General features: G+C 40.3%; 1 protein-coding gene and 1 pseudogene across 1 annotated transcript; both read right to left on the bottom strand.

Annotated features, from left to right (window-relative positions):
* Window positions 1-3,333: 3,333 nt before the first annotated feature.
* Window positions 3,334-15,706, bottom strand: LOC137888524 (myosin heavy chain, fast skeletal muscle-like). The gene is made up of 41 exons (XM_068731929.1): window positions 15,683-15,706; window positions 15,410-15,443; window positions 14,875-15,096; window positions 14,656-14,799; window positions 14,402-14,558; window positions 14,281-14,308; window positions 14,097-14,193; window positions 13,912-14,004; window positions 13,758-13,821; window positions 13,578-13,676; window positions 13,386-13,489; window positions 13,128-13,266; window positions 12,911-13,029; window positions 12,366-12,515; window positions 12,096-12,266; window positions 11,239-11,539; window positions 11,037-11,107; window positions 10,851-10,938; window positions 10,637-10,754; window positions 10,427-10,550; window positions 9,566-9,702; window positions 9,227-9,482; window positions 8,900-9,142; window positions 8,639-8,815; window positions 8,406-8,551; window positions 8,223-8,313; window positions 7,744-8,133; window positions 7,506-7,632; window positions 7,298-7,416; window positions 7,013-7,209; window positions 6,419-6,602; window positions 6,134-6,299; window positions 5,889-6,013; window positions 5,470-5,778; window positions 5,172-5,375; window positions 4,944-5,069; window positions 4,684-4,854; window positions 4,491-4,595; window positions 4,296-4,391; window positions 3,641-3,772; window positions 3,334-3,433 (listed from the first exon to the last, which is right to left on the bottom strand). Exons 3-41 carry the CDS (start codon window positions 15,079-15,081, stop codon window positions 3,413-3,415), a joined length of 5,796 nt encoding a protein of 1,931 aa, XP_068588030.1. The 5' UTR covers window positions 15,082-15,096; window positions 15,410-15,443; window positions 15,683-15,706; the 3' UTR covers window positions 3,334-3,412.
* Window positions 15,707-16,752: 1,046 nt separating this feature from the next.
* On the bottom strand, window positions 16,753-27,749 carry LOC137888525 (myosin heavy chain, fast skeletal muscle-like; annotated as a pseudogene).
* Between the last annotated feature and the right edge of the window lie 96 nt (window positions 27,750-27,845).

Below are 27,845 nucleotides of genomic sequence, written 5' to 3'. Positions count from 1 at the left end.
ACCGAGCTGTATGAAATTTGGTAGGTATGTGGAACGTGATGGGACGTACAAAAAAGTCAAAAGGAGGTATATCCTAAACCAAACAGGAAGTCGGCCATTTTGAATTTTATGACGTTTTTGGACCGTTTCAAGGCGCCGTATTTTAACGAAGTCCTCCAAGAGATTTAACCCGATTGCCTTCAGATTTGGTCAGTATGCTCTTGAGACCTTGGCAGTGAAAAGTTACTCAAAGATCAAAAAGTTATCAAACTATGTATCCGTGGCGTGACGGCAAAAAAACGCACCATTCGCCATGAAAAAGGAAGTTGTTGTAACTCGGCCATACATTGTCTAATCTGCTCCAAATTTCTCATATGTCATAACATCCTGACCCTGAACACGTCTATATGACAATTTAGAATCATAGTAATAGCGCCTCCTAGTGGCAACTGGAAATTGTAAGTTTTGTACTTTGACATCCTGCTCCTCACAGATTATTCCGATCCCTCTATAGTTTTGTCAAAAAAGCCTTAAGACGTTGATAATGCTTCATTGTGAAGATTTTAAGAAGTTGTTGAAGGGCGGCGACGTGGCGGCTCGGCAAATTTTGATCCTTCGCCATGAACGAATAAACTGATGTAACTCGACTCCACATCATCAGATCTTTACCAGATTTCACATGTTTGATTAGTCTCCAGGCCTGAAGACATCTGCAGGCCAATTTTGAATCATAGTCATAGCGCCACCTACTGGCAACAGTAAGTTAAAGTCTTTATACTTTGGCTTGTTTCTCTTAGTTGGAAAATCAGATCAACATCAAATTAGTTCCACACAAATGTAAGAAGGTCATAATGCCAGTTCTCTAAGCTTTTGATGTTTTGTTGAACACTGTTGCCGTGGCGATGCAGTCTTCGCCGTGAAAAACGAAGGTCATTTTGAGAGGCTAAAAATGCTTGAAACGTAAGCAAACTTGGCACACAGATTTAAAGCCAGAAATGTAGTTATATAATATGATTTTATTCCTTCAGATTGGCAAATCGGCTCAATAGCGCCCCCTACAAAATTTCAACAAAGCAGCCCTCGCAGTATGTTTCACATAGATTAACAAAATTTAGTAGGCACATGTGTCACATGTGGACTTAAATAAAAGTATCTTGGGGCCATGCCCTAAACCTAAATGGAAGTCAGCCATTTTGAATTTTGTATGAATTTCTAGTGTCGTTTTTGCAATTTCCAGGCGCTCTACTTTAACGAACTCCTCCTAGGGAATTAATCAGATCAACTTAGAATTTGGTCTGAAGAATCTAAAGACCTTTGTGATTAAAAGTTACTCAAAGCTTGTTGTTTCGTGAAATGCGGTTGCCGTGGCGACACATTCCTCGCCATAAAAAACAAAGGTGTTTTTGAGGGGCTACAAATACTCAAAACATAATGAAACTTGTCACACACATTTAAAATTCTGAATGTAGTTATCTAATGTGATTTTAATGCTTCAGAGTGGCAAATAGGCTCGATAGCGCCCCCTACAATATTTCAATGATGCAGCCCTTGCAGTACGTTTGACCTAGATGTATAAAATTTGGTAAGCAGATGTATCACATGTAGACTTAAAAAAAAGTCCAAGGGTCCATGCTCTCAACCCAACCGGAAGTCAGCGATTTTGAATTTTGTATGAATTTCTCCTGTTTTTTTTTCCATTTCCAGGTGCTGTACTACCAACTCCTCCTAGGGAAATAATCAGATCAGCTTAGAATTTGGTCAGAACAATCTAAAGACCATAGTGATTAAAAGTTAATAAAAGCTTGAGGTTTCATCGAACAACATGGACTTGGTGTATCGGGAATTGTACATGGTTCGCCATCATCCATCAAGCTGTTGTAACTCAACTGTACTTTGTCAAAACTTTTCCCAAACTTGACATGCTTGATTGCTGTCGTGATTTTAGGACTTATGCATGCCAATATTAACTCATAGTCAAAGCGTCACCTACTGGCAACCACGGACGTAAGCAGGATTCTATAATTACAGCAACCCAAACACTGAACTTATTAAAAGGGTTTGTGGGCACAAAATGAAAAAAAGACTTCTCTGATCTAAATTTGTGCAAACTAAGATGCTTGGAGAGCAAAAGTTAGATAACAGTGGTTCTCAAACCATGTCAGTGGGCATTAGTATAAATTATATGTCCAGAGCTTCTACATGAGAATCAGGTTAAATGTTACAATGAATGCTTCACATTACAATCTAAAGTTACAGAAGAGTTTAAAATGAAAACAGTGTCAAATTAAAGTGTTCAAATAAAAGCAAATGACATTACTGTTCTGTTAACTTTCATGTAAGTCCAAATACAATCAGCAGGACACTGCAGGGAGTTGAACCCCATCCCAGTAAACTGACAGTCTGTTATGTTACAAACACTGAAGCGCATTCACGCACATTCATTTTCTTAATGATCTTACAGGCTTACATTTTTGATTGTATCGGAGTTACACTCAAAACATTTGTGGCTTAAGACCTGGCAACATGATCTTGCTACGCTGCTGGTCGACGCAGGAAATATCATCTAACTTGTGCACGCAGTGTATGATGGTCACAAAAATGCATGGCCGCGTCAACCTGCCAGTCCTGCCAGTACCCTCGACGTGCGTGAACTTGCGAGGGCCTGATCAATGCTGCTTGTCAATTTAACTTTTAACTTTATATATATATTTTCAATTTACAGAATTTTATTGCGATCAACAATTCAAACTAAATAATATAAGTAAGTCATGGATGACTTAAGTAATATATACATACATGTATATATTTACTTTTTTATTGATTTATTTTTATTTAATTTTGAGTTTTTCAGTTTCATTTTAGTATGAGGCACCATAGCACGAAACAAGCACATACAGAATCTAAAATGTAAAGACACTATCAATGCAGAAAAAGAGATAAATCAATTAAAAACAACGATTCTTGAAGCACTATCAGTTTGTCCACTTATTAGGATACTCATTTTTCTTATCAAACAGAAGAACACTGAGTGTGGAGGTTGATTATTATCTGAAAAGTTGGAATGCGCTCTCTGTTAAACATTCCTATGACAGTCATTAAACTCCTCTCTTACACTTTACATTTTGTGGCTAGATGCGTTTTGATCAGGGCCGAAAGTGAGGGTGTTTTTGGGATGCCAAAGGTTATTGAACTGTCTCATTCAAAAGTATTGCCCTCCAAAGATGATTTCTAAGGAAAAATGTATATTGAATTAAGCTACTTCAGCTACTATTCATTCATGCTCATACAAAATGTTCATGTTGGGATTACAGTGACGTGGAGGATACAATTAGATCAAAACAACACAGACACAAGTCAAGATCAAAAACTATTTTATTGTGGTGTATTTCACATCATATTTTATGATTAGAAAAAGACCTTCAGCCGAAGCGCTTTACTCAGCTGCCTCTTTTCCCTGTGAAAACAGAAAACAATTATTATATAAAGTGCATATGCGCTTACATACACATCATACTCTGTAATGGTTTTGTCTGTTGTTAATTTTCTGAAGTTTAAGGCTATATCGTAACTTTTTTTCAGTCATGACTTAAGTGTTACGTGATTTATATTAAAATATAGAATTTAATTTGATTTAATTTTCATCAAGCTGAATGTTAGTTACCTTGCCAGAGTCACGGCTCTTTGCTCTCAGCTTGTTGACCTGGGACTCTGCAATGTCAGCACGCTCCTCAGCCTCCTCCAGCTCATGCTGGACCTTCCTGCACTTGGACAGATGAGTATTGGCCTGCTCCTCCTGGAATATCACAGACATAGTTTAAAGTTATGGAACACTTTTTAAATTTTAATGTACAACGGAAACATTTTTCATGATTGTGTACAATATGCATATGACATAACTGTTTACATTGCCAAAATAAAAAAATTGGTTCATAATCATCTAGCTACGGTGCTTGATAGCCGATTGTTTTTTTCCGATCATTCTCTTCAACATAATTAAATATAATGTTACAGTGTATAATATGTATTTGCTTAATACAATGTCAGTTTTGCTTAATATTGCTTTTGAGTATCAGTTTGAGTTATTCTAAATTATATGTAATTGTAACAAGTAACAAATAATGCGACCACACAAAATTGATTCTCCAACCTCTCCAGCACTTATTTTAGTATCAGATGACTTACATTTGGTAGATGATATTATAGGAAAGACTGATAATGAATATGAAAATGAATGCTTTTCCTGTACTTTTACTTTTATGTACTTTATTTTTTCTTTCAGAAATTGTCAGTATTGCAAAGTAATATGTTATCCTTACCGCTTCCTCAGCCTGCCTCTTGTAGGACTTCACCTTGAGTTGCAACTTGTCAACCAGATCCTGCAGCCTGGAGCCATTTTTCTTGTCCTCTTCAGTCTGTAATAAACAATGTAGATGTGTAAGTTAAAATGTTTTTAATGGTAAGTATATTGGATAATTTTGTCCTGTACATTTTAACTGTCAAAGTGACTGTACCTGATAGGTGAGCTCCTTTACTCTCCTCTCATATTTGCGGACACCCTTAACAGCATCTGCTCCACGTCTCTGCTCAGCCTCAATCTCTGACTCCAGCTCACGCACCTTCAAAACACAATAAGAAAATAAGTAAGTTTCCATATTGTTTCAATGTCTTGCTTCAGCTTTGTACATCTTAACATGATGTTCTTACCCTAGACTCAAGTTTCTGGAGCTGCTTCTTGCCACCCTTCATGGCCAGGTTCTCAGCCTCATCCAGGCGGTGTTGCAGGTCTTTGACAGCGACCTCCAGGTTCTTCTTCATCCTCTCCAGGTGAGCACTAGTATCCTGCTCCTTCTTCAGCTCTTCAGCCATCATAGCAGCCTAGAGGAGACAGCATAACATGTTATTTAGTAATATATTTATAAAACACATTGGAGTAAAAAGTAAGAACAAATTAAGTTTAAGCCTACATCAGTGATGGCCTTCTTGGCCTTCTCCTCTGCATTCCTTGCTTCCTGAACAGTGTCATCCACTTCACCCTGGACCTGCACCAGGTCAGACTCAAGCTTCTTCTTGGTGTTCATGAGGCTTGTGTTCTAAAAGATACAATTATTTTCTCACTTAAGTGCCTGATTTTAGGTTATTGTAAATCTCATGAGACATTTGATTTATTGAAGAAATGAAAGGAGTTTGTTCACCTGAGAGTGCAGAAGTCCAACACGCTCACTGGCGTCCACCAGCTCCTGCTCTGCGATTTTGCGGCTTCTCTCTGTCTGCTCCAGAGCAGCTCTAAGTTCCTCAATTTCAGCAGTCATTAGACCATTCCTGCGTTCCACCATGGCAGCTTGTTCTTTGTAGTCTTCCTGGGCTCTAACAGCATCATCAAGGTGCAGATGTGCATCCTAGTGAAAAAAATATCAGGAAAATATTCCCATGAATGCCAAAATGTCCCTGTACTGACCGTAGACTATGGAACAACTCTGTGTCTTACAATACCTTAAGCTGTGCCTGCACATTCCTCAGCTGCTTCTGGGACTCAGCAGCCTGGCGATTGGCGTGGCTCAACTGAACCTCCATCTCATTCAGGTCCCCCTCCATCTTCTTTTTGATCCTCAGGGCATCGTTCCTGCTCCTGATCTCAGAGTCCAGAGTGCTCTGCATTGAGTCAATCACTCTCTGGCTGTTCCTCTTGATCTGCTCCATCTCCTCATCTTTCTCTGCCAGCTTCCTGTCCACCTCACCCTTAATCTGGTTGAGCTCCAGCTGGACACGCAGGATCTTAGACTCTTCGTGTTCCAGAGTTCCCTGACGATATCAAAGAATGAAATATTCATCTCTGCCTTCAATCCATTAATACTATTTTTTACTATTTGCAATTTTTTTCAGAAGATCTCTCCAGGTAAAAAAATCTGTACCTCAGCCTCTTCGAGAGCTGTCTGGATCTCAGACTTCTCTGTCTCCACCTGCTTCTTGGACTTCTCCAGCTCATGGATGCTCTTGCCAGTCTCACCAATCTGTTCAGTCAGATCTGAGATCTCCTCTGCAGATAGATACATTTGTTTAATATTGTTAAACCTTGAAGTGTAAAATATAAATACTGTATTCTAACACATGCACATGTGTTGAATACAATGTAACTTTTAAATGATTTAGAACTCACGTTGCAGGTTCTTGTTTTCACGCTTCATGGTTTCCAGGTGATCCAGAGCTTCCTCATAAGAGTTCTTCATCTTGAACAGCTCAGTGCTGAGAGAACGAGCCTCCTTCTGTGCTCCCTCAAGCTCTGCCTGACCCTCCTCATACTTCTGTTTCCACTCTGCCAACACCTGAATAGCACAATTACTACACTTCAGTTGGTTATGTAGCACTATAGAGACAAATGTATATATATATGTATCTATGTCATTGTTTGTATGGCTTTGCCACACAAAGTAAACAATGCTACCTTGTCAAAGTTCCTCTGCTTTTTGTCAAGGTTGGCTGCCAGACTGTTGGCTCTCTCCACATCAATCATGAGGTCCTCCACCTCACTCTGGAGCCTCTGTTTGGTTTTCTCAAGAGAAGCACACTTGGAATTCACTGCCTCAATCTGCTCTTCAGCCTCCTGAAGGCGCTGGGCCAGCTTTTTCCTGTTTGAAAAATGTAAAATGGACTTGGGGCCTTTGTATAAAGAATGTGCACCGTGAGTTGTTAGCTGAATAATTTTACATTAACAAATACTGTATCGCCCCAATCATGAGACAACTATTTTTTCGGGAAATTGAATTTACAAAGTTGGAGCTCGTATTATATTCGAGGATTAGATGTTCATGTCTTCACAAAGGCGGATCTTCTTTTTCAATGGAGCCTATTGCTGTAACGCTGGTGTTATGCTCATACAGAGAGTGTTGCTTTTTGGTGAGCATTTTTCAAAGAACAGGTGTTAGATAAGGTGCGGGGGTCAAGTTATGAAGCAAGTTCTTACATTCGGGCCATTATCTAGATGAACATATGAATGCGAAGCTGCATTTGACCATTTAATTGTTTGAATGTTACTCACTTGGATTCTTCAAGCTCCTCAGTGCGCTGAATAGCGTCAGTCTCATACTTGGATCTCCACTGAGCCACCTCACTGTTGGCCTTGGACATTCCACGCTGCAGCTCAGCCTTGGCCTCCTGCTCCTCCTCAAACTGCTCCCTCAGCAGATCACAGTCATGGCGAGCTGATTGCAGTCCATGGGCAAGAGCATTCTTGGCCTGTTTGTAAAAATGATTCATGAATTTACCAATTTACTAAATTCCAAATCGAATAATACCAATGTACACTTGTTTGATGGTTTCTTACCTTAACCTCCTCTTCAATCTGTCTCTTCAGCTCCTCAATCTGCTGTGTGAAGGCCTGTTTACCTCTGGTCAGCTGGGAGACAAGGGCTTCTTTCTCTTCAATTTGACGGCTGAACTCACCTTGTGTGAAAGATGTCATGATACATCAGTTCATCTTATGTTTCTCAATAACATGCACAACAGATCATTCAATGATAACTTGTAGATACCATTTTCTGTCAGGAGACGTGCTTTCTGTGCGCTTGTGTCATTGATCTGACGAACATTTTCATCATTCTTGGTCTTCAGTTCACTATATTGGTCCTCAAGAGTACGGCACATCTTTTCAAGATTTCCCTAATGAGTAAAAGAGAGATGAGATCATTGATCAGATTTCATTCATCATATTACATGCTATATTATCGACATTAATTTGGGTAGTAAAATAGCATGTAATGCATTGTGTACCTTTGCTTTAGCAACATTCTCCATGTTGCTGGAGAGGTCATCGATCTCCATCTTGTATTCACTCTTTTCCTTCTCAAGCTTCTGCTTAACACGCTGGAGGTTGTCAATCTGCTCTCCCAGCTCAGCAACGCTGTCAGCCTGCTTCTTGCGAAGAGCAGCAGCAGTGGATTCATGCTGCAGAGTGGACTCCTCAAGGTCTCGGCGGAGCTTCTGGAACTCAGCCTCACGCTTCTTGTTCATCTCAATCTGAGCAGAGGTGGCACCACCAGCCTCCTCCAGCCTCTCACTGATCTCCTCAAGTTCCCTGGAGAGGTCAGCTCTCTGCTTCTCCACCTTGGCACGAGCAGCACGCTCAGCCTCAATCTCTTCCTCCAGTTCCTCAATGCGGGCCTGTTGAATGTAGGTGTAATTTCTTTCAGTGAACTTTCACTTTTTATGCACACATTAGGAAATGGGTGCAGTAATGCAAAATATGTCACCTGTAGCTCCTTGATCTTCTTCTGAAGCTGAGCACCCATTGACTGCTCATCTTCAATCTTGCTAAGGAGCTGACTGGTTTCAAAGTCCTTCCTATGAGAATTATCGATAAAATACATATAGTTCATGCAGTTGACATTCATTTTCAAAAGCATGGTTGTTATGCAAATTCAAAAAACTTGTACTTTTTAATTTTCTCATCAGACTGCTGCTTGTCATTCTCAAGATCCATAATGGATTCCTGGGCCAGTTTCAGATCACCCTCGAGCTTCCTCTTGGCTCTCTCAAGGTCCATACGCAGCTTCTTCTCTTGCTCCAGAGAACCCTCAAGCTGAACAAATAATATTTGTTCACATTTTTAATCATCATTTTTAAGAACAATCTTGCTTCTTCAATCCAAGAGTATTTGTAAACTTACATCATCCACTTGCTGCTCAAGCTTGGTCTTGGCCTTGGTCAGAGTGTTGACTTTGTCTTCCTCAGCCTGCAGGTCATCAAGAGTCTGCTGATGAGACTCCTGAAGGGCTTTCTTTTCCTTGGTCAACTTAGCAATGCTCTCATCCTGAGAGGCCATCTCCTCGGTCAGGTTCTTGACCTAAGTGTGCAAGAAAGATCTCCTCAATAAGCACTAATCATTATCATTTTATTTGATTTGATGGTCAGATTATTATTTACAAACCTTGTTCTCAGTGGCATGTTTCTCCTTCTCCACTTTGGCCAAGGTAAGCTCCAGGTCATCAATATCCTTCTTGAGCTCAGAGCATTCATCCTCCAGTTTTCTCTTTTTGGCAGTGAGCTCAGCATTGATTTCCTCTTCATCCTCCAGTCTCTCACCTATCTCTTTGAGTTTGGCCTCCATCTGAATCTTGCTCTTGATAAGACCCTCACATCTCTCCTCAGCATCTGACAGATTCTCTCCTTCCTAATCCATTTAATGCAAATAGATGTCAGCACACCAACAATGAACAACATGAAAAAGCACAACTATCTGTTGATGTGTACTCACAGATGCTATTTGCAGCTGCAGATCATTTTTCTCCTGCAGAATGGAAACCATCTTCTCCTCCAGCTCCTTTTTCTTGGCCAGGGCAGTAGCCAAGTCAGTTTTCATCTTATCATAGTTCTCCTTCATGTTTGCCAGTTCCTTCTCAGTTTCAGCACTCTTCAGCATGGGCTTGATCTTGTAGTACACCTTCATCCATGGCCAGTGCTTCACATTCATGAATGAGCGGATATTGTACTGGATGGAATAGATGGCTTCCCTGCAGACAAGAAGTAGCTGTTATGGACAATGTTGTTTGTGATTTTTCATACCATCATTCAGAATGAGTTATTTTCAACATGCCTCCTCTCAGTCATCTTCACAAACTCCTTTCTCATGACGTAACCACGGCACAAAGCTTGAGTCATGGTGACCAGTGATGACAGTTTTTCATCTCTCATCTCCTCAAGCAGACCCAGCAGACCGGCCTTGAAGAACACCTGAACAAACAAAAAATAAATTAAAGGTAGGATGAACTGAGGAAGTAAATATTTCACATCATCTAAAACTCAGCATGGTCTGTCTGCAACGACCACTTCTGTAATGGTTGATTGAATAAATACAACAATTGCTTCCTTTCTAGACCCAACCTGTGTCGGAAGCATTTTTCACTCACACGTTCATATGCTGTCATTTTTATCGATGCAGCTGTCCCAGAATCGCGGCTAAAATGTGTTAGCTGCTGTCATCATCTAACAGCTAACAACTAACGAAATATCCCCCTGCTAACATGAGAAGACACGCTCTGCCTGAGTCCACGCTCAATTGAGTTTTTCATTTGCGAAGATGACTGCGGTTTACTGCAGTGAACACATTATTGTTCCCAGGACAACAGGACGCCTTTAGTCTCTAGCCCTGTTTGTATATGATCGTTGCTGTAATGTTTGATTGAAGAGTCCAAACTGAAGCAATTGTTGATCACTTGTGGCCACTACCGGCAGGTTAACAGTAGTGAGGAGTAACCACTGAAACCATGACAGGTCCTTGAGCATACAGTAAATTAGCATTAAAACCCATTAGGCTGATGCGTCCAGCTGAATGCGAGATTAGCCGTAGACAGACAGTCAAAAAGATGCAAACAACAATCATACTACATACTGGACTAAAGAACTTAACCTCCTTGGTAATTATTCTTCGGTTAAATAAGGAAAGGAAAGTGCTTACCTTAGTGTGTCCAAATTTGTACTCGTCTTGTGGGACATCAATTGACCCAAGCAGCTTCTCTGAAGCCTTCTTGTTGTCAATGAACTGGCCATCAGGGATGACACTGGCATTCAGCACCTTGTACCTTTTAGAAGAGAGTTAATGGTCATTTTGTGACCTTTTTATTTCAATAGTCCACATTTAACATTCTTTGAAAATATCCATTGATACCTCTGCTTGAAGTCAGCATAGAGAATTCTGCTGGGGAAACCTTTCCTGCAGATTCTGATACCCTCCAGCACACCGTTACACCTGAGCTGGTGGATGACCAGGAAGTTCTCCATCAAACCTGTAAAAAAGACATTTAGTCTTTAAAATTATGTGAACCATACCAAAAAAAGCAAACCACTCCTCAAAGACTCTTGAGATTATGTTCTCTATGTACCTGGAGTCTTTGACTCATTGGGAATCAGGCAGCGCACAAAGTGAGGATGGGTGCTCCTCAAGTTAGTCATCAGCTTGCCCAAGTTCTCCTGTAGATCCAAAGTGGTGACTTATCATGGCATGTTACAATTGTGATTTTGAATATAAGCTAAGATACATAAGATACGTTGGCATTGTCAAACCTTACCCTAAACTGTGAAGACACAGTCTGCATAGAACCACCCTTCTTCTTGCCTCCCTTCTTGCTGCCACCAACCTCTGTTGATCATTTTAAGTAGACATGCTTTTTTAGAACGACATTAAATGTACTTGAACACATGCTAAAGTTCAAAATATACAGTATCTATAACATTAAAATGTGTTTTAGTTTACTGTAGCTACTATCATACCCTCAACGACAGGTGGATACAGAATAGGCAGCAGTTTCACAGAGGATTTCTGGTACAGCTGAACGACAGACTCATTCAGTGGATCCTTGTTCTTGTCCAGCCAGCCATTGATATTGTAGTCCACGGTACCAGCATAGTGCACCAGGGAGAAGTGGGCCTCAGCCTTGCCTTTGGTGGGCCTTGGCTTCTCAAATGCTTTGTTTTTGCCAAGATGCTGGTCATACAGCTTGTTCTTGAAGGATGTGTCTGTTGCCTTGGGGAACATGCACTCCTCTTCAAGGATGGAGAATATGCCCATTGGCTTGAAAAATGTGGGAAGAAATATGTCATTAAGTAATGCATTAAGTCAAATTAAGGAAAATGAAGGATAGCGTTAGTTCATGCAGGACACGGAAGTCATACGCTCCCAGCTGTAACCAGCCAATTGAATCATAGCTTCCAATCGGCCACACACCAATCACAACCCACTCTCACTTCAAGGAGGTTTTTGTAAATATGACTCCCTCCTCACTGATTCATTCTACACCTACGCTTTTACAGACCGTACTGCTGGCAAAGCTTTGCCTCCTCCACCCCAGCCTCCACTCTTTTTTATTCAGAGTTCATGTTTTATGGCAAATGGTTGAAATGTATTTAAAAAATGTACTTCTGGCTCATTCCTGTAAACCCTTAGGGGTTGTTGCTCGTTGCTCCCCGTTTTGGCTTAGTAGCTGCTGGCTAATCCGGGGAGCATTCAAAGAGCGGAGCCATCATTGCCAAGTTTAACTGTATTTCCATTTGTTGCAATAAATGGTTAAAATCTATGACGAGAGTGTTCTTGACTGAAATTATATAGAATCACAAAATGAAATGATTACCCTTTCAATCAGCTCGATGCAGGCAGCCAAGTCCATACCAAAGTCAATGAACTCCCAGATAATACCCTCCTTCTTGTACTCCTCTTGCTCCAGGACAAACATGGTGTGGTTGAAGAACTGTTGCAGTTTTTCATTGGTGAAGTTGATGCACAGCTGCTCCAATGTGTTGAACTGCAAGGACACATATAATCATCATAACCTCTTTCTGTTAATAAGAATGATTATGTCATTAAAAGTATTGGCTACTGAATTATTGGAATATAAGCTTACGTCAAAGATTTCAAACCCAGCGATATCCAGGACACCAATGTAGAACTGCCTTGGCTGTTTAGTATCCAACATCTGGTTGATACGGATGACCATCCACAAGAACATTTTCTCATAGATAGACTTGGCCAGGGCAGGCACTGAGTTACCCACCTGAATGAAAATAACGATGTGATTTGACAAGTTAACCGTTTTGTAAAATAATAGATTATTGGTGTTTTTATAGTCATTCTAATGACACAAAAATGAAATATATTCATCTAAGATTCAATTCAATTAATTTTTTGTAGCCTACAATCACAAATTTGCCTCAGAGGGCTTTACAATTTGTACACAAATGACATCCTCTGTAGGGACCCTCACATCGATACAAGACCCCCCCCCCCTAGATTCAGCATTCAATAGATACAACTTTAAGTGGTAACATTGAACACTTACATGGCTTTTATTGTATTGAGTGAACCCTGTAATACATTATTTTAGTAGAACTAATATAACTTATGTGTTTTCAAATAGTAGGATATTTGATATTGATAATTCATGTTTACCTGAGGTACAGTCTGACCCTTGGTGACATACTCATTTCCGACCTTCACTCTGGGATAGCACAGAGCTTTCAGCATGTCAGCGGAGTTCAGACCCAGCAAGTAAGCAACCTTGTCAGCCTCTGAAAATAATTCAGTAATTTCCATCATGATATGAACAGAAACCAGTGTGATTAAGAACTCTATTTTATCTTAATACAGTTTTTCCCAAGCTACTCACCCTCTGTGCCATCAGGCTCAGCCTGCTCCTCACGCTGTTTCTGCTTGAACTTCATGTTACCATGGTGGAGCACAGCACCAGTCATCTTGTAGATGCTCATCTTCTCTTCATTTGTGAAGCCCAGGATATCAATAGCATTCTGAATTCAAAACATGTGTCCACACAAAACATAATCACTTAAGAAAATGCACTTTAAAGAGCAGTTTTGGATGTATTGCACAAAATATATTTCAATAGTTTGAAGTGAAAATCACTCACATCAGTGGCTTCCAGCTCAACTTTGTCATCAATACTGGCCACAGTGATCTGACCCATGCTGCACATGGGGAAGTCGTAGGGGTTGGTTGTGATGAGTGCCAAATCTGGTGATCAAAAAAGGTTGAAAATGTCAATACTTTAGTTTCATATGAAAACAGTAGGTGAAATGTTGCAACATCTCAATCTGTTTACCAAGCAGCTCAGGTTTGTGGGCGGTCATCATCTGGTAGAAGATGTGGTAGCCTCTTTCATCAGGAAGCTGGAATGTCACTCTAGACTTCTCCAGCAGATCTACAAATATTGTTTATAAGTCACAGCTAGGCCAATTTTCAATTTGAGTCATTTGTGTGTACATGGAGTATCATTACTTACATGTCTCAATATCAGCACTAGCCAGTTTGCCAGTTGTACCGAAATGGATTCTGATGAATTTACCCTGTTGGGAACAAAGGGATTCTTAATGTTCCTCTGTATGAACAATCAGTAACAAGGCCTCTCACATGTATGGAAATTGTTTCATACTTACAAAACGAGAAGAGTTGTCATTCCTCACAGTTTTGGCATTACCGTAGGCCTCCAGCAGGGGATTGGCTGCAATAATCTGATCCTCCAGTGACCCCTATAATCCAGTATTAGAAGCGATATCAGAAAATTACTTTGGAAAATGTTCCATTGGTAAAGAACCCTTAATTGTAATCATCAGGAAAATACCTTTGATGTGTCCCTCTTCGCTCCACCAACTGAGATTGTTGCAAAGTACTGGATGACACGCTTGGTGTTCACAGTCTTTCCAGCACCAGATTCTCCACTAGGTATAAACACAGACTTATAAGAATTTGATCAAGATATTTGACTATCTCAACAAAGTCAACAATTGTAAATGATCCAAACTTACGTGATCAAGACAGACTGGTTCTCTCTATCTGTTAAATAAGAAACAAAATTATGAACTATGTTTCACTGCAACAGAAACCTCATATAATGATATATTCTATATTGTTATGATAATGACTCACCAGTTGACATGAACTGATAAGCGTTGTCAGAGACAGAGAAGATATGGGGTGGAGCCTCCATGCGCTTCTTGCCTCTATAGGCAGCTACACATTCAGCATCGTACACTGGGAGCCACTTGTAGGGGTTCACGGTGGCACAGAACAGTCCAGAGTAGGTCTGAAAGTTATCATAGAGATTCAACAGTTAACATTATGTTTCCTAAAAATAAAGTAATTTTCAATAGTTCTCGTTCTCCTTAGATAGATTGTCTTACGTAGATCATCCATGCTGCATAACGCTCTTTGAGGTTATACAGCACAGCAGCTTCATTGAGATGGGTCATCATGGCCATGTCTTCAATCTTGTCATACTTGGGAGGATTCATTGGAGTGACGTCAGCTTCTTTAACTACCTTCTCCTGAAACATGACATTTGTCACAATGAGAACTGATCATATTGAATTCCCAGTTGGCTCTGACTTCATGATACCTACCTCCTGAGTGAGCAGGAGTTTGACGGTGACTTTGTCACCATCTTTCTTGACGATTGTTCCCTTCAAGTACAGCTCCTTGACATCGGCCACGTAGCAGGCACTCTTGGCATCAAATGGTGCGCTTTGAGCCTCAATTCTCTCCCTCTCTGACTTACGTAGGAAAATGGCAGCTTTGCCATACGCGGCCATCTCTGCGTCTGTACTCATGGTGGCGGCTTATGTCTGTTAGATAATTACAAAGGAACTGCAATCTTAGGCTAATATTTTAATTCCATGTAATTTACATCACTTGAACTTTAAATACATAAACAAATCCACGTTGAAACCATGTATGTTTATGGTTACAAGGTGGGCTTTAACTTTACAACTTTTCTTCCAACTTAAGTCTTATTCAGACTTCTTTGTTACAGAGAATCGATTGAACATATTGAATTTTGTCAAAATGTTTGAATGAAAAACTGAATCTGAATCAGAAACATTTTGCATATGTATTAAACGCTTAAAGACAAATTAATCATTTAATAGTCATCCTTACCTGACCCCCTCTCTCTCAATAGTATTCACCAATCCTGTTCAAAACATTACATTACATTACATTACAGTCATTTAGCAGACGCTTTTATCCAAAGCGACTTACAGTAAGTGCATTCAACTTAGGTATTCAAGAGAACTACTACCAAAACAGTTTTTGTTGTTAGAGTAGGTGTAAAAACAAAATTCATGCAACAATTATTTCTATTCCTCCAACTTATTTCTTAAATGAAGAACACATTCAAATTGTCTCAATCTTAAGAGATTATAATATTACCACAGGCAGGAACTAAGATCTTCAGTCGCACAAATGGTCGTGTCCTTGAGTTGCCTTTATACTGAATCAGATTTTGATGACACAGTGAAAGTTAAATATGGTATACACACCAAATGTGGTAAGGCAGACAGCCCATCATAAAAGATATGTTGTAATTATATCATCTGATGTTTCAGGTTTCAGTTTATATGGCCAGGTCTTGATTTTTGCTTAATCATTACTTCAACAGAAGTTTATTTTAAGCTCTTGAACACCCTCTTCACTTTAAAGAAGGTAAACTAATTTTAAAATACATCAGTGCTTTGTTTTTCTAAACAGTTTTTTTCAGTATATTTTTTGAAAACTTTATTTCAAACTCTGAATTTAATTTTTAACTTTTTATATATAAGATTTACAGAATCTTATTGCGATCAACAATTTAAACAAAATAATATAAGTAAGTAATGGATGACTTAAGTAATATATACATACATATATATATTTACCTTTTCATTGGTTTATTTCTATTTCATTTTGAGTTTTTCAGTTTAATTTCAGTATGAGGCACCATAGCATGGAACAAGCGCATACAGAATCTATAATGTAAAGACACTATCAATGCAGAAAAAGAGATAAATTAATTAAAAACAAAGATTCTTGAAGCACTATCAGTTTGTCTACTTATTAGGATAGTCATTTTTGTTATCAAACAGAAGAACACTGAATGTGGAGGTTGATTATTCTCTGAAAGGTTGGAATGCGCTCTCTGTTAAACATTCCTATGACACTCATTAAACTCCTCTCTTACACTTTACATTTTGTGGCTTGATGCGTTTTGATCAGGGCCGAAAGTGAGGGTGTTTCTGGGATGCCAAAGGTTATTGAACTGTCTCATTCAAAAGTATTGCCCTCAAAAGATGGTTTCTAAGGGAAAATGTATATTGAATTAAGCCAACTATTCATTCATGCTCATGCAAAATGTTCATGTTGGGATTACAGTGACTTGGAGGACACAATTAGATCAAAACAACACAGACACAAGTCAAGATCAAAAACTATTTTATTGTGGTGTATTTCACATCATATTTTATGATTAGAAAAAGACCTTCAGCCAAAGCACTTTACTCAGCTGCCTCTTTTCCCTGTGAAAACAGAAAATAATTATTATATAAAGTGCATATGCGCCTACATACACATCATACTCTGTAATGGTTTTGTCTGTCGTTAATTTTCTGAAGTTTAAGGCTATATTGTAACTTTTTTTCAGTCATGACTTAAGTGTTACGTGATTTTTATTAAAATATAGAATTTAATTTGATTTAATTTTCATCAAGCTGAATGTTAGTTACCTTGCCAGAGTCACGGCTCTTTGCTCTCAGCTTGTTGACCTGGGACTCTGCAATGTCAGCACGCTCCTCAGCCTCCTCCAGCTCATGCTGGACCTTCCTGCACTTGGACAGATGAATGTTGGCTTGCTCTTCCTAAAAAGACACAGAGATTGACATGAAGGTCAAACAAATCTGCCATAATATCAAGTTTGCATTGTTTAAAAAAGAAATATTTTGTCCTTACCGCTTCCTCAGACTGCCTCTTGTAGGCCTTCACCTTGAGTTGCAACTTGTCAACCAGATCCTGCAACCTAGAGACATTTTTCTTGTCCTCTTCAGTCTGTAATAAACAATATAGATGTGAAAGTTAAAATGTTTTTAATGATAAGTATATTGGATAATTTTGTCCTGTACATTTTAACTGTCAAAGTGACTGTACCTGATAGGTGAGCTCCTTTACTCTCCTCTCATATTTGCGGACACCCTTAACAGCATCTGCTCCACGTCTCTGCTCACCCTCAACCTCTGACTCCAGCTCACGCACCTTCAAAACACCATAAGAAAATAAGTAAGTTTCCATATTGTTTCAATGTCTTGCTTCAGCTTTGCAAATCTTAACATGATTTTCTTACCCTAGACTCAAGTTTCTGGAGCTGCTTCTTGCCACCCTTCATGGCCAGGTTCTCAGCCTCATCCAGGCGGTGCTGCAGGTCCTTGACAGCGACCTCCAGGTTCTTCTTCATCCTCTCCAGGTGAGCACTAGTGTCCTGCTCCTTCTTCAGCTCTTCAGCCATCATAGCAGCCTAGAGGAGACAGCATAGCATGTTATTTAGCAATATCTTTAAAAAACACATTGGAGTTAAGGTAAGAACAAATGAAGATTAAACCTACATCAGTGATGGCCTTCTTGGCCTTCTCCTCTGCATTCCTTGCTTCCTGAACAGTGTCATCCACTTCACCCTGGACCTGGACCAGATCAGTCTCAAGCTTCTTCTTGGTGTTCAGAAGGCTTGTGTTCTAAAAGATAAAATTATTTTCTCAGTTAAATCATCACATGCCTGATTTTTACATTACAGTAAATCTCATTATTGAATTTTTGAAGAAATGAAAGGAGTTTGTTCACCTGAGAGTGCAGAAGTCCAACACGCTCACTGGCGTCCACCAGCTCCTGTTCTGCGATTTTGCGGCTTCTCTCTGTCTGCTCCAGAGCAGCTCTAAGTTCCTCAATTTCAGCTACCATGAGACCGTTCCTGCGATCCACCATGGCAGCTTGTTCCTTGAGGTCTTCCTGGGCTCTAAGAGCATCATCAAGGTGCAGTTGTGCATCCTAGTGAAAAAATATCATGAAAATATTATGAATGCCAAAATGTCCCTGTACTGACCGTAGACTGTGGAACAACTCTGTGTCTTACAATACCTTAAGCTGTGCCTGCACATTCCTCAGCTGCTTCTGGGACTCAGCAGCCTGGCGATTGGCGTGGCTCAACTGAACCTCCATCTCATTCAGGTCTCCCTCCATCTTCTTCTTGATCCTCAGGGCATCGTTCCTGCTCCTGACCTCAGCGTCCAGAGTGCTCTGCATGGAGTCAGTCACTCTCTGGCTGTTCCTCTTGATCTGCTCCATCTCCTCATCTTTCTCTGCCAGCTTCCTGTCCACCTCACCCTTGATCTGGTTGAGCTCCAGCTGGACACGCAGGATCTTAGACTCTTCGTGTTCCAGAGTTCCCTGATGATATCAAAGAATTAAATATTCATCTCTGCCTTCAACCCTTTTATAGCTTTTTTCTACGATTTAGAAATTAATTTCAGAAGATCTCTTTTAAAAATCTGTACCTCAGCCTCTTCGAGAGCTGTCTGGATCTCAGACTTCTCTGTCTCCACCTGCTTCTTGGACTTCTCCAGCTCATGGATGCTCTTGCCAGTCTCACCAATCTGTTCAGTCAGATCTGAGATCTCCTCTGCAGATAGATACATTTGTTTAATAATGTTAAACCTTGAAGTGTAAAATATAAATAATGTATCCTAACATATACACGTGTTGAATACGATGTCACTTTTTAATGATTTAGAACTCACGTTGCAGGTTCTTGTTTTCACGCTTCATGGTTTCCAGGTGATCCAGAGCTTCCTCATAAGAGTTCTTCATCTTGAACAGCTCAGTGCTGAGAGAACGAGCCTCCTTCTGTGCTCCCTCAAGCTCTGCCTGACCCTCCTCATACTTCTGTTTCCACTCTGCCAACACCTGAATAGCACAATTACTACAGTTCAGTTGGTTATGTAGCACTATAAAGACACATATATATATATATATATATATATATATATATATATATATATATATATATATATATATATATATATATATATATATATATATATGTCATTGTTTGTATGGCTTGGCCACACAAAGTAAACAATGCTACCTTGTCAAAGTTCCTCTGCTTCTTGTCAAGGTTGGCTGCGAGACCGTTGGCCCTCTCCACATCAATCATGAGGTCCTCCACCTCACTCTGGAGCCTTTGTTTAGTTTTCTCAAGAGAAGCACACTTGGAATTCACTGCCTCAATCTGCTCCTCAGCCTCCTGAAGGCGCTGGGCCAGCTTTTTCCTGTTTGAAAAATATAGAATTTGTCGCTCAGTGAAATACAAATCGTTACAAAAACAAAGTTCTGATATTTTTGCATGTATGAAATGTTACTCACTTGGATTCCTCAAGCTCCTCAGTGCGCTGAATAGCATCAGTCTCATACTTCGTTCTCCACTGAGCCACCTCACTGTTGGCCTTGGACATTCCACGCTGCAGCTCAGCCTTGGCCTCCTGCTCCTCCTCAAACTGCTCCCTCAGCAGATCACAGTCATGGCGAGCTGATTGCAGTCCATGGGCAAGAGCATTCTTGGCCTGTTTATAAAAATGATTCATGAATTTACAACATTTCTAAATTCCATCTCAGATAATTCAAAAGTAGACTTACTTAATGGTTTCTTACCTTAACCTCCTCTTCAATCTGTCTCTTCAGCTCCTCAATCTGCTGTGTGAAGGCCTGTTTCCCTCTGGTCAGCTGGGAGACAAGGGCTTCTTTCTCTTCAATTTGACGGCTGAACTCACCTTGTGTGAAAGATGTCATAATACATTAGTTCATCTTACGTTTCTCAATAACATGCACAACAGATCATTCAATGATAACTTGTAGATACCATTTTCTGTCAGGAGACGTGCTTTCTGTGCACTTGTGTCATTGATCTGACGAACATTTTCATCATTTTTGGTCTTCAGTTCGCTAAATTGGTCCTCTAGAGTACGACACATCTTTTCAAGATTTCCCTAATGAGTAAAAGAGAGATGAGATCATTGATCGGATTTCATTCATAATATTAAATGCTATATTATCAACATTAATTTGGGTTATAAAATAGTATGTGTACCTTTGCTTTAGCCACAGCCTCCATATTGCTGGAGAGGTCATCGATCTCCATCTTGTATTCACTCTTTTCCTTCTCAAGCTTCTGCTTAACACGCTGGAGGTTGTCAATCTGCTCTCCCAGCTCAGCAACGCTGTCAGCCTGCTTCTTGCGAAGAGCAGCAGCAGTGGCTTCATGCTGCAGAGTGGACTCCTCAAGGTCTCGACGGAGCTTCTGGAACTCAGCCTCACGCTTCTTGTTCATCTCAATTTGAGCAGAGGTGGCACCACCAGCCTCCTCCAGCCTCTCACTGATCTCCTCAAGTTCCCTGGAGAGGTCAGCTCTCTGCTTCTCTACCTTGGCACGAGCAGCACGCTCAGCCTCAATCTCTTCCTCCAGTTCCTCAATGCGGGCCTGTTGAATGTAGGTGTAATTTCTTTCATTGAACTTTCACTTTTGATACACACATTACAAAATAGGTGCAGTAATGTTTTCTGTAACAAAATATGTCACCTGAAGCTCCTTGATCTTTTTCTGAAGCTGAGCACCCATTGACTGCTCATCTTCAATCTTGCTAAGGAGCTGACTGACTTCAAAGTCCTTCCTGTGAGAATTATCGATAAAATAGTTCATGCAGTTGACATTTTCAAAAGAATGGTTGTTGTGCAAATTCAAAAAAGTACATTACTTTTTAATTTTCTCATCAGACTGCTGCTTGTCATTCTCAAGATCCATAATGGATTCCTGGGCCAGTTTCAGATCACCCTCGAGCTTCCTCTTGGCTCTCTCAAGGTCCATACGCAGCTTCTTCTCTTGCTCCAGAGAACCCTCAAGCTGAACAAATAATGTTTGTTCAAATTTGAATCATCACGTCCATGAACAATTTTGCTTCTTCAATCAGAGTGTATTTGTAAACTTACATCATCCACTTGCTGCTCAAGCTTGGTCTTGGCCTTGGTCAGAGTGTTGACTTTGTCTTCCTCAGCCTGCAGGTCATCAAGAGTCTGCTGATGAGCCTCCTGAAGGGCTTTCTTTTCCTTGGTCAACTTAGCAATGCTCTCATCCTGAGAGGCCATCTCCTCGGTCAGGTTCTTGACCTAAGTGTGCAAGAAAAATCTCTTCAAAAAGCGCTGATCATTAAAATTTTTCTTGATATGATGGCCAGATTATTATTTACAAACCTTGTTCTCAGTGGCATGTTTCTCCTTCTCCACTTTGGCCAAGGTAAGCTCCAGGTCATCAATATCCTTCTTGAGCTCAGAGCATTCATCCTCCAGCTTTCTCTTTTTGGCAGTGAGCTCAGCATTGATTTCCTCTTCATCCTCCAATCTCTCAGTTGTCTCTTTGAGTTTGGCCTCCATTTGAATCTTGCTCTTGATAAGACCTTCACATCTTTCCTCAGCATCTGAGAGATTCTCTCCTTCCTAATCCATTTAATGCAAATATACATCAGCACACCAACAATGAACAACATGAAAAAGCACAACTGTCTGTTGATGTGTACTCACAGATGCTATTTGCAGCTGCAGATCATTTTTCTCCTGCAGAAGGGAAACCATTTTCTCCTCCAGCTCCTTCTTCTTGGCCAGGGCAGTAGCCAAGTCAGTTTTCATCTTATCATAGTTCTCCTTCATGCTTGCCAGCTCCTTCTCAGTTTCAGCAGTCTTCAGCAAAGGCTTGATCTTGTAGTACACCTTCATCCATGGCCAGTGTTTCACATTCATGAATGAGCGGATATTGTACTGGATGGAATAGATGGCTTCCCTGCAGACAAGAAGTAGCTGTTATGGACAATGTTGTTTGTGATTTTTCATACCATCATTCAGAATGAGTTATTTTCAACATGCCTCCTCTCAGTCATCTTCACAAACTCCTTTCTCATGACGTAACCACGGCACAAAGCTTGAGTCATGGTGACCAGTGATGACAGTTTTTCATCTCTCATCTCCTCAAGCAGACCCAGCAGACCGGCCTTGAAGAACACCTGAACAAACAAAAAATAAATTAAAGGTAGGATGAACTGAGGAAGTAAATATTTCACATCATCTAAAACTCAGCATGGTCTGTCTGCAACGACCACTTCTGTAATGGTTGATTGAATAAATACAACAATTGCTTCCTTTCTAGACCCAACCTGTGTCGGAAGCATTTTTCACTCACACGTTCATATGCTGTCATTTTTATCGATGCAGCTGTCCCAGAATCGCGGCTAAAAATGTGTTAGCTGCTGTCATCATCTAACAGCTAACAACTAACGAAATATCCTCCTGCTAACATGAGAAGACACGCTCTGCCTGAGTCCACGCTCAATTGAGTTTTTCATTTGCGAAGATGACTGCGGTTTACTGCAGTGAACACATTATTGTTCCCAGGACAACAGGACGCCTTTAGTCTCTAGCCCTGTTTGTATATGATCGTTGCTGTAATGTTTGATTGAAGAGTCCAAACTGAAGCAATTGTTGATCACTTGTGGCCACTACCGGCAGGTTAACAGTAGTGAGGAGTAACCACTGAAACCATGACAGGTCCTTGAGCATACAGTAAATTAGCATTAAAACCCATTAGGCTGATGGGTCCAGCAGAATGCGAGATTAGCCGTAGACAGACAGTCAAAAAGATGCAAACTACAATCATACTACATACTGGACTAAAGAACTTAACCTCTTTAGTAATTAGTCTTTGGTTAAATAATGAAAGGAAAGTGCTTACCTTGGTGTGTCCAAATTTGTACTCGTCTTGTGGGACATCAATTGACCCAAGCAGCTTCTCTGAAGCCTTCTTATTGTCAATGAACTGGCCCTCAGGGATGACACTGGCATTCAGCACCTTGTACCTTTTTATGAGAGAGTTAATGGTCATTTTGTGACCTTTTTATTTCAATAGTCCACATTAACATTCTTTGAAAATATCCATTGATACCTCTGCTTGAAGTCAGCATAGAGAATTCTGCTGGGGAAACCTTTCCTGCAGATTCTGATACCCTCCAGCACACCGTTACACCTGAGCTGGTGGATGACCAGGAAGTTCTCCATCAAACCTGTAAAAAAGACATGTAGTCTTTAGAATTATGTGAACCATACCAAAAAAAGCAAACCATTCCTCAAAGACTCTTGAGATTATGTTCTCTATGTACCTGGAACCTTTGTCTCATTGGGAATCAGGCAGCGCACAAAGTGAGGATGGGTACTCCTCAAGTTAGTCATCAGCTTGCCCAAGTTCTCCTGTAGATCCAAAGTGGTGACTTATCATGGCATGTTACAATTGTGATTTTGAATATAAGCTAAGATACATAAGATACGTTGGCAATGTCAAACCTTACCCTAAACTGTGAAGACACAGTCTGCATAGAACCACCCTTCTTCTTGCCTCCCTTCTTGCCGCCACCAACCTCTGTTGATCATTTTAAGTAGACATGATTTTTAGAACGACATAAAATGTACTTGAACACATGCTAAAGTTCAAAATATACAGTATCTATAACATTAAAATGTGTTTTAGTTTACTGTAGCTACTATCATACCCTCAACGGCAGGTGGATACAGAACAGGCAGCAATTTCACAGAGGATTTCTGGTACAGCTGAATGACAGACTCATTCAGTGGATCCTTGTTCTTGTCCAGCCAGCCACCGATGTTGTAGTCCACGGTACCAGCATAGTGCACCAGGGAGAAGTGGGCCTCAGCCTTGCCTTTGGTGGGCCTTGGCTTCTCAAATGCTTTGTTTTTGCCAAGATGCTGGTCATACAGCTTGTTCTTGAAGGATGTGTCTGTTGCCTTGGGGAACATGCACTCCTCTTCAAGGATGGAGAATATGCCCATTGGCTTGAAAAATGTGGGAAGAAATATGTCATTAAGTGATGCATTATGTCAAATTAAGGAAAATGAAGCATAGCGTTAGTTCATGCAGGACACGGAAGTCATACGCCCCCAGCTGTAACCAGCCAATTGAATCATAGCTTCCTATCGGCCACACACCAATCACAACCCACTCTCACTTCAAGGAGGTTTATTTAAATATGACTCCCTCCTCACTGATTCATTCTACACCTACGCTGTTACAGACCGTACTGCTGGCAAAGCTTTGCCTCCTCCACCCCAGCCTCCACTCTTTTTTAGTTCAGAGCTCATCTTTCATGGCAAATGGTTGAAATGTATTTAAAAAATGTACTTCTGGCTCATTCCTGTAAACCCTTAGGGGTTGTTGCTCGTTGCTCCCCGTTTTGGCTTAGTAGCTGCTGGCTAATCCGGGGAGCATTCAAAGAGCGGAGCCATTAATGCCAAGTTTAACTGTATTTCCATTTGTTGCAATAAATGGTTAAAATCTATGACGAGAGTGTTCCTTACTGAAATTATATAGAATCACAAAATGAAATGATTACCTTTTCAATCAGCTCGATGCAGGCAGCCAAGTCCATACCAAAGTCAATGAACTCCCAGATAATACCCTCCTTCTTGTACTCCTCTTGCTCCAGGACAAACATGGTGTGGTTGAAGAACTGTTGCAGTTTTTCATTGGTGAAGTTGATGCACAGCTGCTCCAATGTGTTGAACTGCAAGGACACATATAATCATCATGACCTCTTTCTGTTAATAAGAATGATTATGTCATTAAAAGTATTGGCTACTGAATTATTGGAATATAAGCTTACGTCAAAGATTTCAAACCCAGCGATATCCAGGACACCAATGTAGAACTGCCTTGGCTGTTTAGTGTCCAACATCTGGTTGATACGGATGACCATCCACAAGAACATCCTCTCATAGATAGACTTGGCCAGGGCAGGCACTGAGTTACCCACCTGAATGAAAATAACGATGTGATTTGACAAGTTAACCGTTTTGTAAAATAATAGATTATTGGTGTTTTTATAGTCATTCTAATGACACGAAAATGAAATAAATGCATCTAAGATTCAATTCAATTCATTTTTTGTAGCCTACAATCACAAATTTGCCTCAGAGGGCTTTAGAATTTGTACACAAATGACATCCTCTGTAGGGACCCTCACATCGATACAGGACCCCCCCCCTATATTCAGCATTCAATAGATACAACTTTAAGTGGTAACATTGAACACTTACATGGCTTTTATTGTATCGAGTGAACCCTATAATACATTATTTTAGTAGAACTAATATAACTTATGTGTTTTCAAATAGTAGGATATTTGATATTGATAATTCATGTTTACCTGAGGTACAGTCTGTCCCTTGGTGACATACTCATTTCCGACCTTCACTCTGGGATAGCACAGAGCTTTCAGCATGTCAGCGGAGTTCAGACCCAGCAAGTAAGCAACCTTGTCAGCATCTGAAAATAATTCAGTGATTTCCATCATGATATGAACAGACACCAGTGTGATTAAGAACTCTATTTTATCTTAATACTGTTGTTCCCAAGCTACTCACCCTCTGTGCCATCAGGCTCAGCCTGCTCCTCACGCTGTTTTTGCTTGAACTTCATGCTACCATGGTGGAGCACAGCACCAGTCATCTTGTAGATGCTCATCTTCTCTTCATTTGTGAAGCCCAGGATATCAATAGCATTCTGAATTCAAAACATGTGTCCACACAAAACATAATCACTTTAGAAAATACACTTAAAAGAGCAGTTTTGGCTGTATTGCACAAAACACATTTCAATAGTTTGAAGTGAAAATCACTCACATCAGTGGCTTCCAGCTCAACTTTGTCATCAATGCTGGCCACAGTGATCTGACCCATGCTGCACATGGGGAAGTCGTAGGGGTTGGTTGTGATGAGTGCCAAATCTGGTGATCAAAAAAGGTTGAAAATGTCAATACTTTAGTTTCATATGAAAACAGTAGGTGAAATGTTGCAACATCTCAATCTGTTTACCAAGCAGCTCAGGTTTGTGGCCGGTCATCATCTGGTAGAAGATGTGGTAGCCTCTTTCATCAGGAAGCTGGAATGTCACTCTAGACTTCTCCAGCAGATCTACAAATATTGTTTATAAGTCACAGCTAGGCCAATTTTCAATTTCAGTCATTTGTATGTACATGGAGTATTATTACTTACATGTCTCAATATCAGCACTAGCCAGTTTGCCAGTTGTGCCGAAATGGATTCTGATGAATTTACCCTGTTAGGAACAAAGGGATTCTTAATGTTCCTCTGTATGAACAATCAGTAACAAGGCCTCTCACATGTATAGAAATTATTTCATACTTACAAAACGAGAAGAGTTGTCATTCCTCACAGTTTTGGCATTACCGTAGGCCTCCAGCAGGGGATTGGCTGCAATAATCTGATCCTCCAGTGACCCCTATAATCCAGTATTAGAAGCGATATCAGAAAATGACTTTGGAAAATGTTCCATTAGTAAAGAACCCTGAATTGTAATCATCAGGAACATACCTTTGATGTGTCCCTCTTCGGTCCACCAACTGAGATTGTTGCAAAGTACTGGATGACACGCTTGGTGTTCACAGTCTTCCCAGCACCAGATTCTCCACTAGGTATAAACACAGACTTATAAGAATTTGATCAAGATATTTGACTATCTCAACAAAATCAACAATTGTAAATGAACCAAACTTACGTGATCAAGACAGACTGGTTCTCCCTATCTGTTAAATAAGAAACAAAAGAATTAACTATGTTTCACTGAAACAGAAACCTCATATAATGATATATTCTACATTGTTATGATAATGACTCACCAGTTGCCATGAACTGATAAGCGTTGTCAGAGACAGAGAAGATGTGGGGTGGAGCCTCCATACGCTTCTTGCCTCTATAGGCAGCTACACATTCAGCATCGTACACTGGGAGCCACTTGTAGGGATTCACGGTGGCACAGAACAGTCCAGAGTAGGTCTGAAAGTTATCATAGAGATTCAACAGTTAACATTATGTTTCCTAAAAATAAAGTAATTTTCAATAGTTCTCGTTCTCTTTAGATAGATTGTCTTACGTAGATCATCCATGCTGCATAACGCTCTTTGAGGTTATACAGCACAGCAGCTTCATTGAGATGGGTCATCATGGCCATGTCCTCAATCTTGTCATACTTGGGAGGATTCATTGGAGTGACGTCATCTTCTTTAACTGTCTTCTCCTGAAACATGACATTTGTCACAATGAGAACTGATCATATTGAATTCCCATTTGGCTCTGACTTTATGATACCTACCTCCTGAGTGTCCAGGATTTTGACGGTGACTTTGCCAGCGTCTTTCTTGATGATTGTTCCCTTCACGTACAGCTCCTTGACATCGGCCACGTAGCAGGCACTCTTGGCATCAAATGGTGCGTTTTGAGCCTCAATTCTCTCCCTCTCTGGCTTACGTAGGTAAATGGCAGCTTTGCCATACGTGGCCATCTCCGCGTCTGTACTCATGGTGGCGGCTTATGTCTGTTAGATAATTACAAAGGAACTGCAAGTTTACTTCTCTGAGGTAATGATATATATGAGTAATCATGTTAATCTTTGTTA

This window comes from Cebidichthys violaceus, unplaced genomic scaffold (genome assembly GCF_023349555.1).
Source record: "Cebidichthys violaceus isolate CVI_PGR_0920_01 unplaced genomic scaffold, fCebVio1.0.p SCAF_55, whole genome shotgun sequence".
Lineage (NCBI taxonomy): Eukaryota > Metazoa > Chordata > Actinopteri > Perciformes > Stichaeidae > Cebidichthys > Cebidichthys violaceus.
Note: the sequence above shows the minus strand (reverse complement) of the source record. Positions and strands in the feature narration are given on the sequence as shown.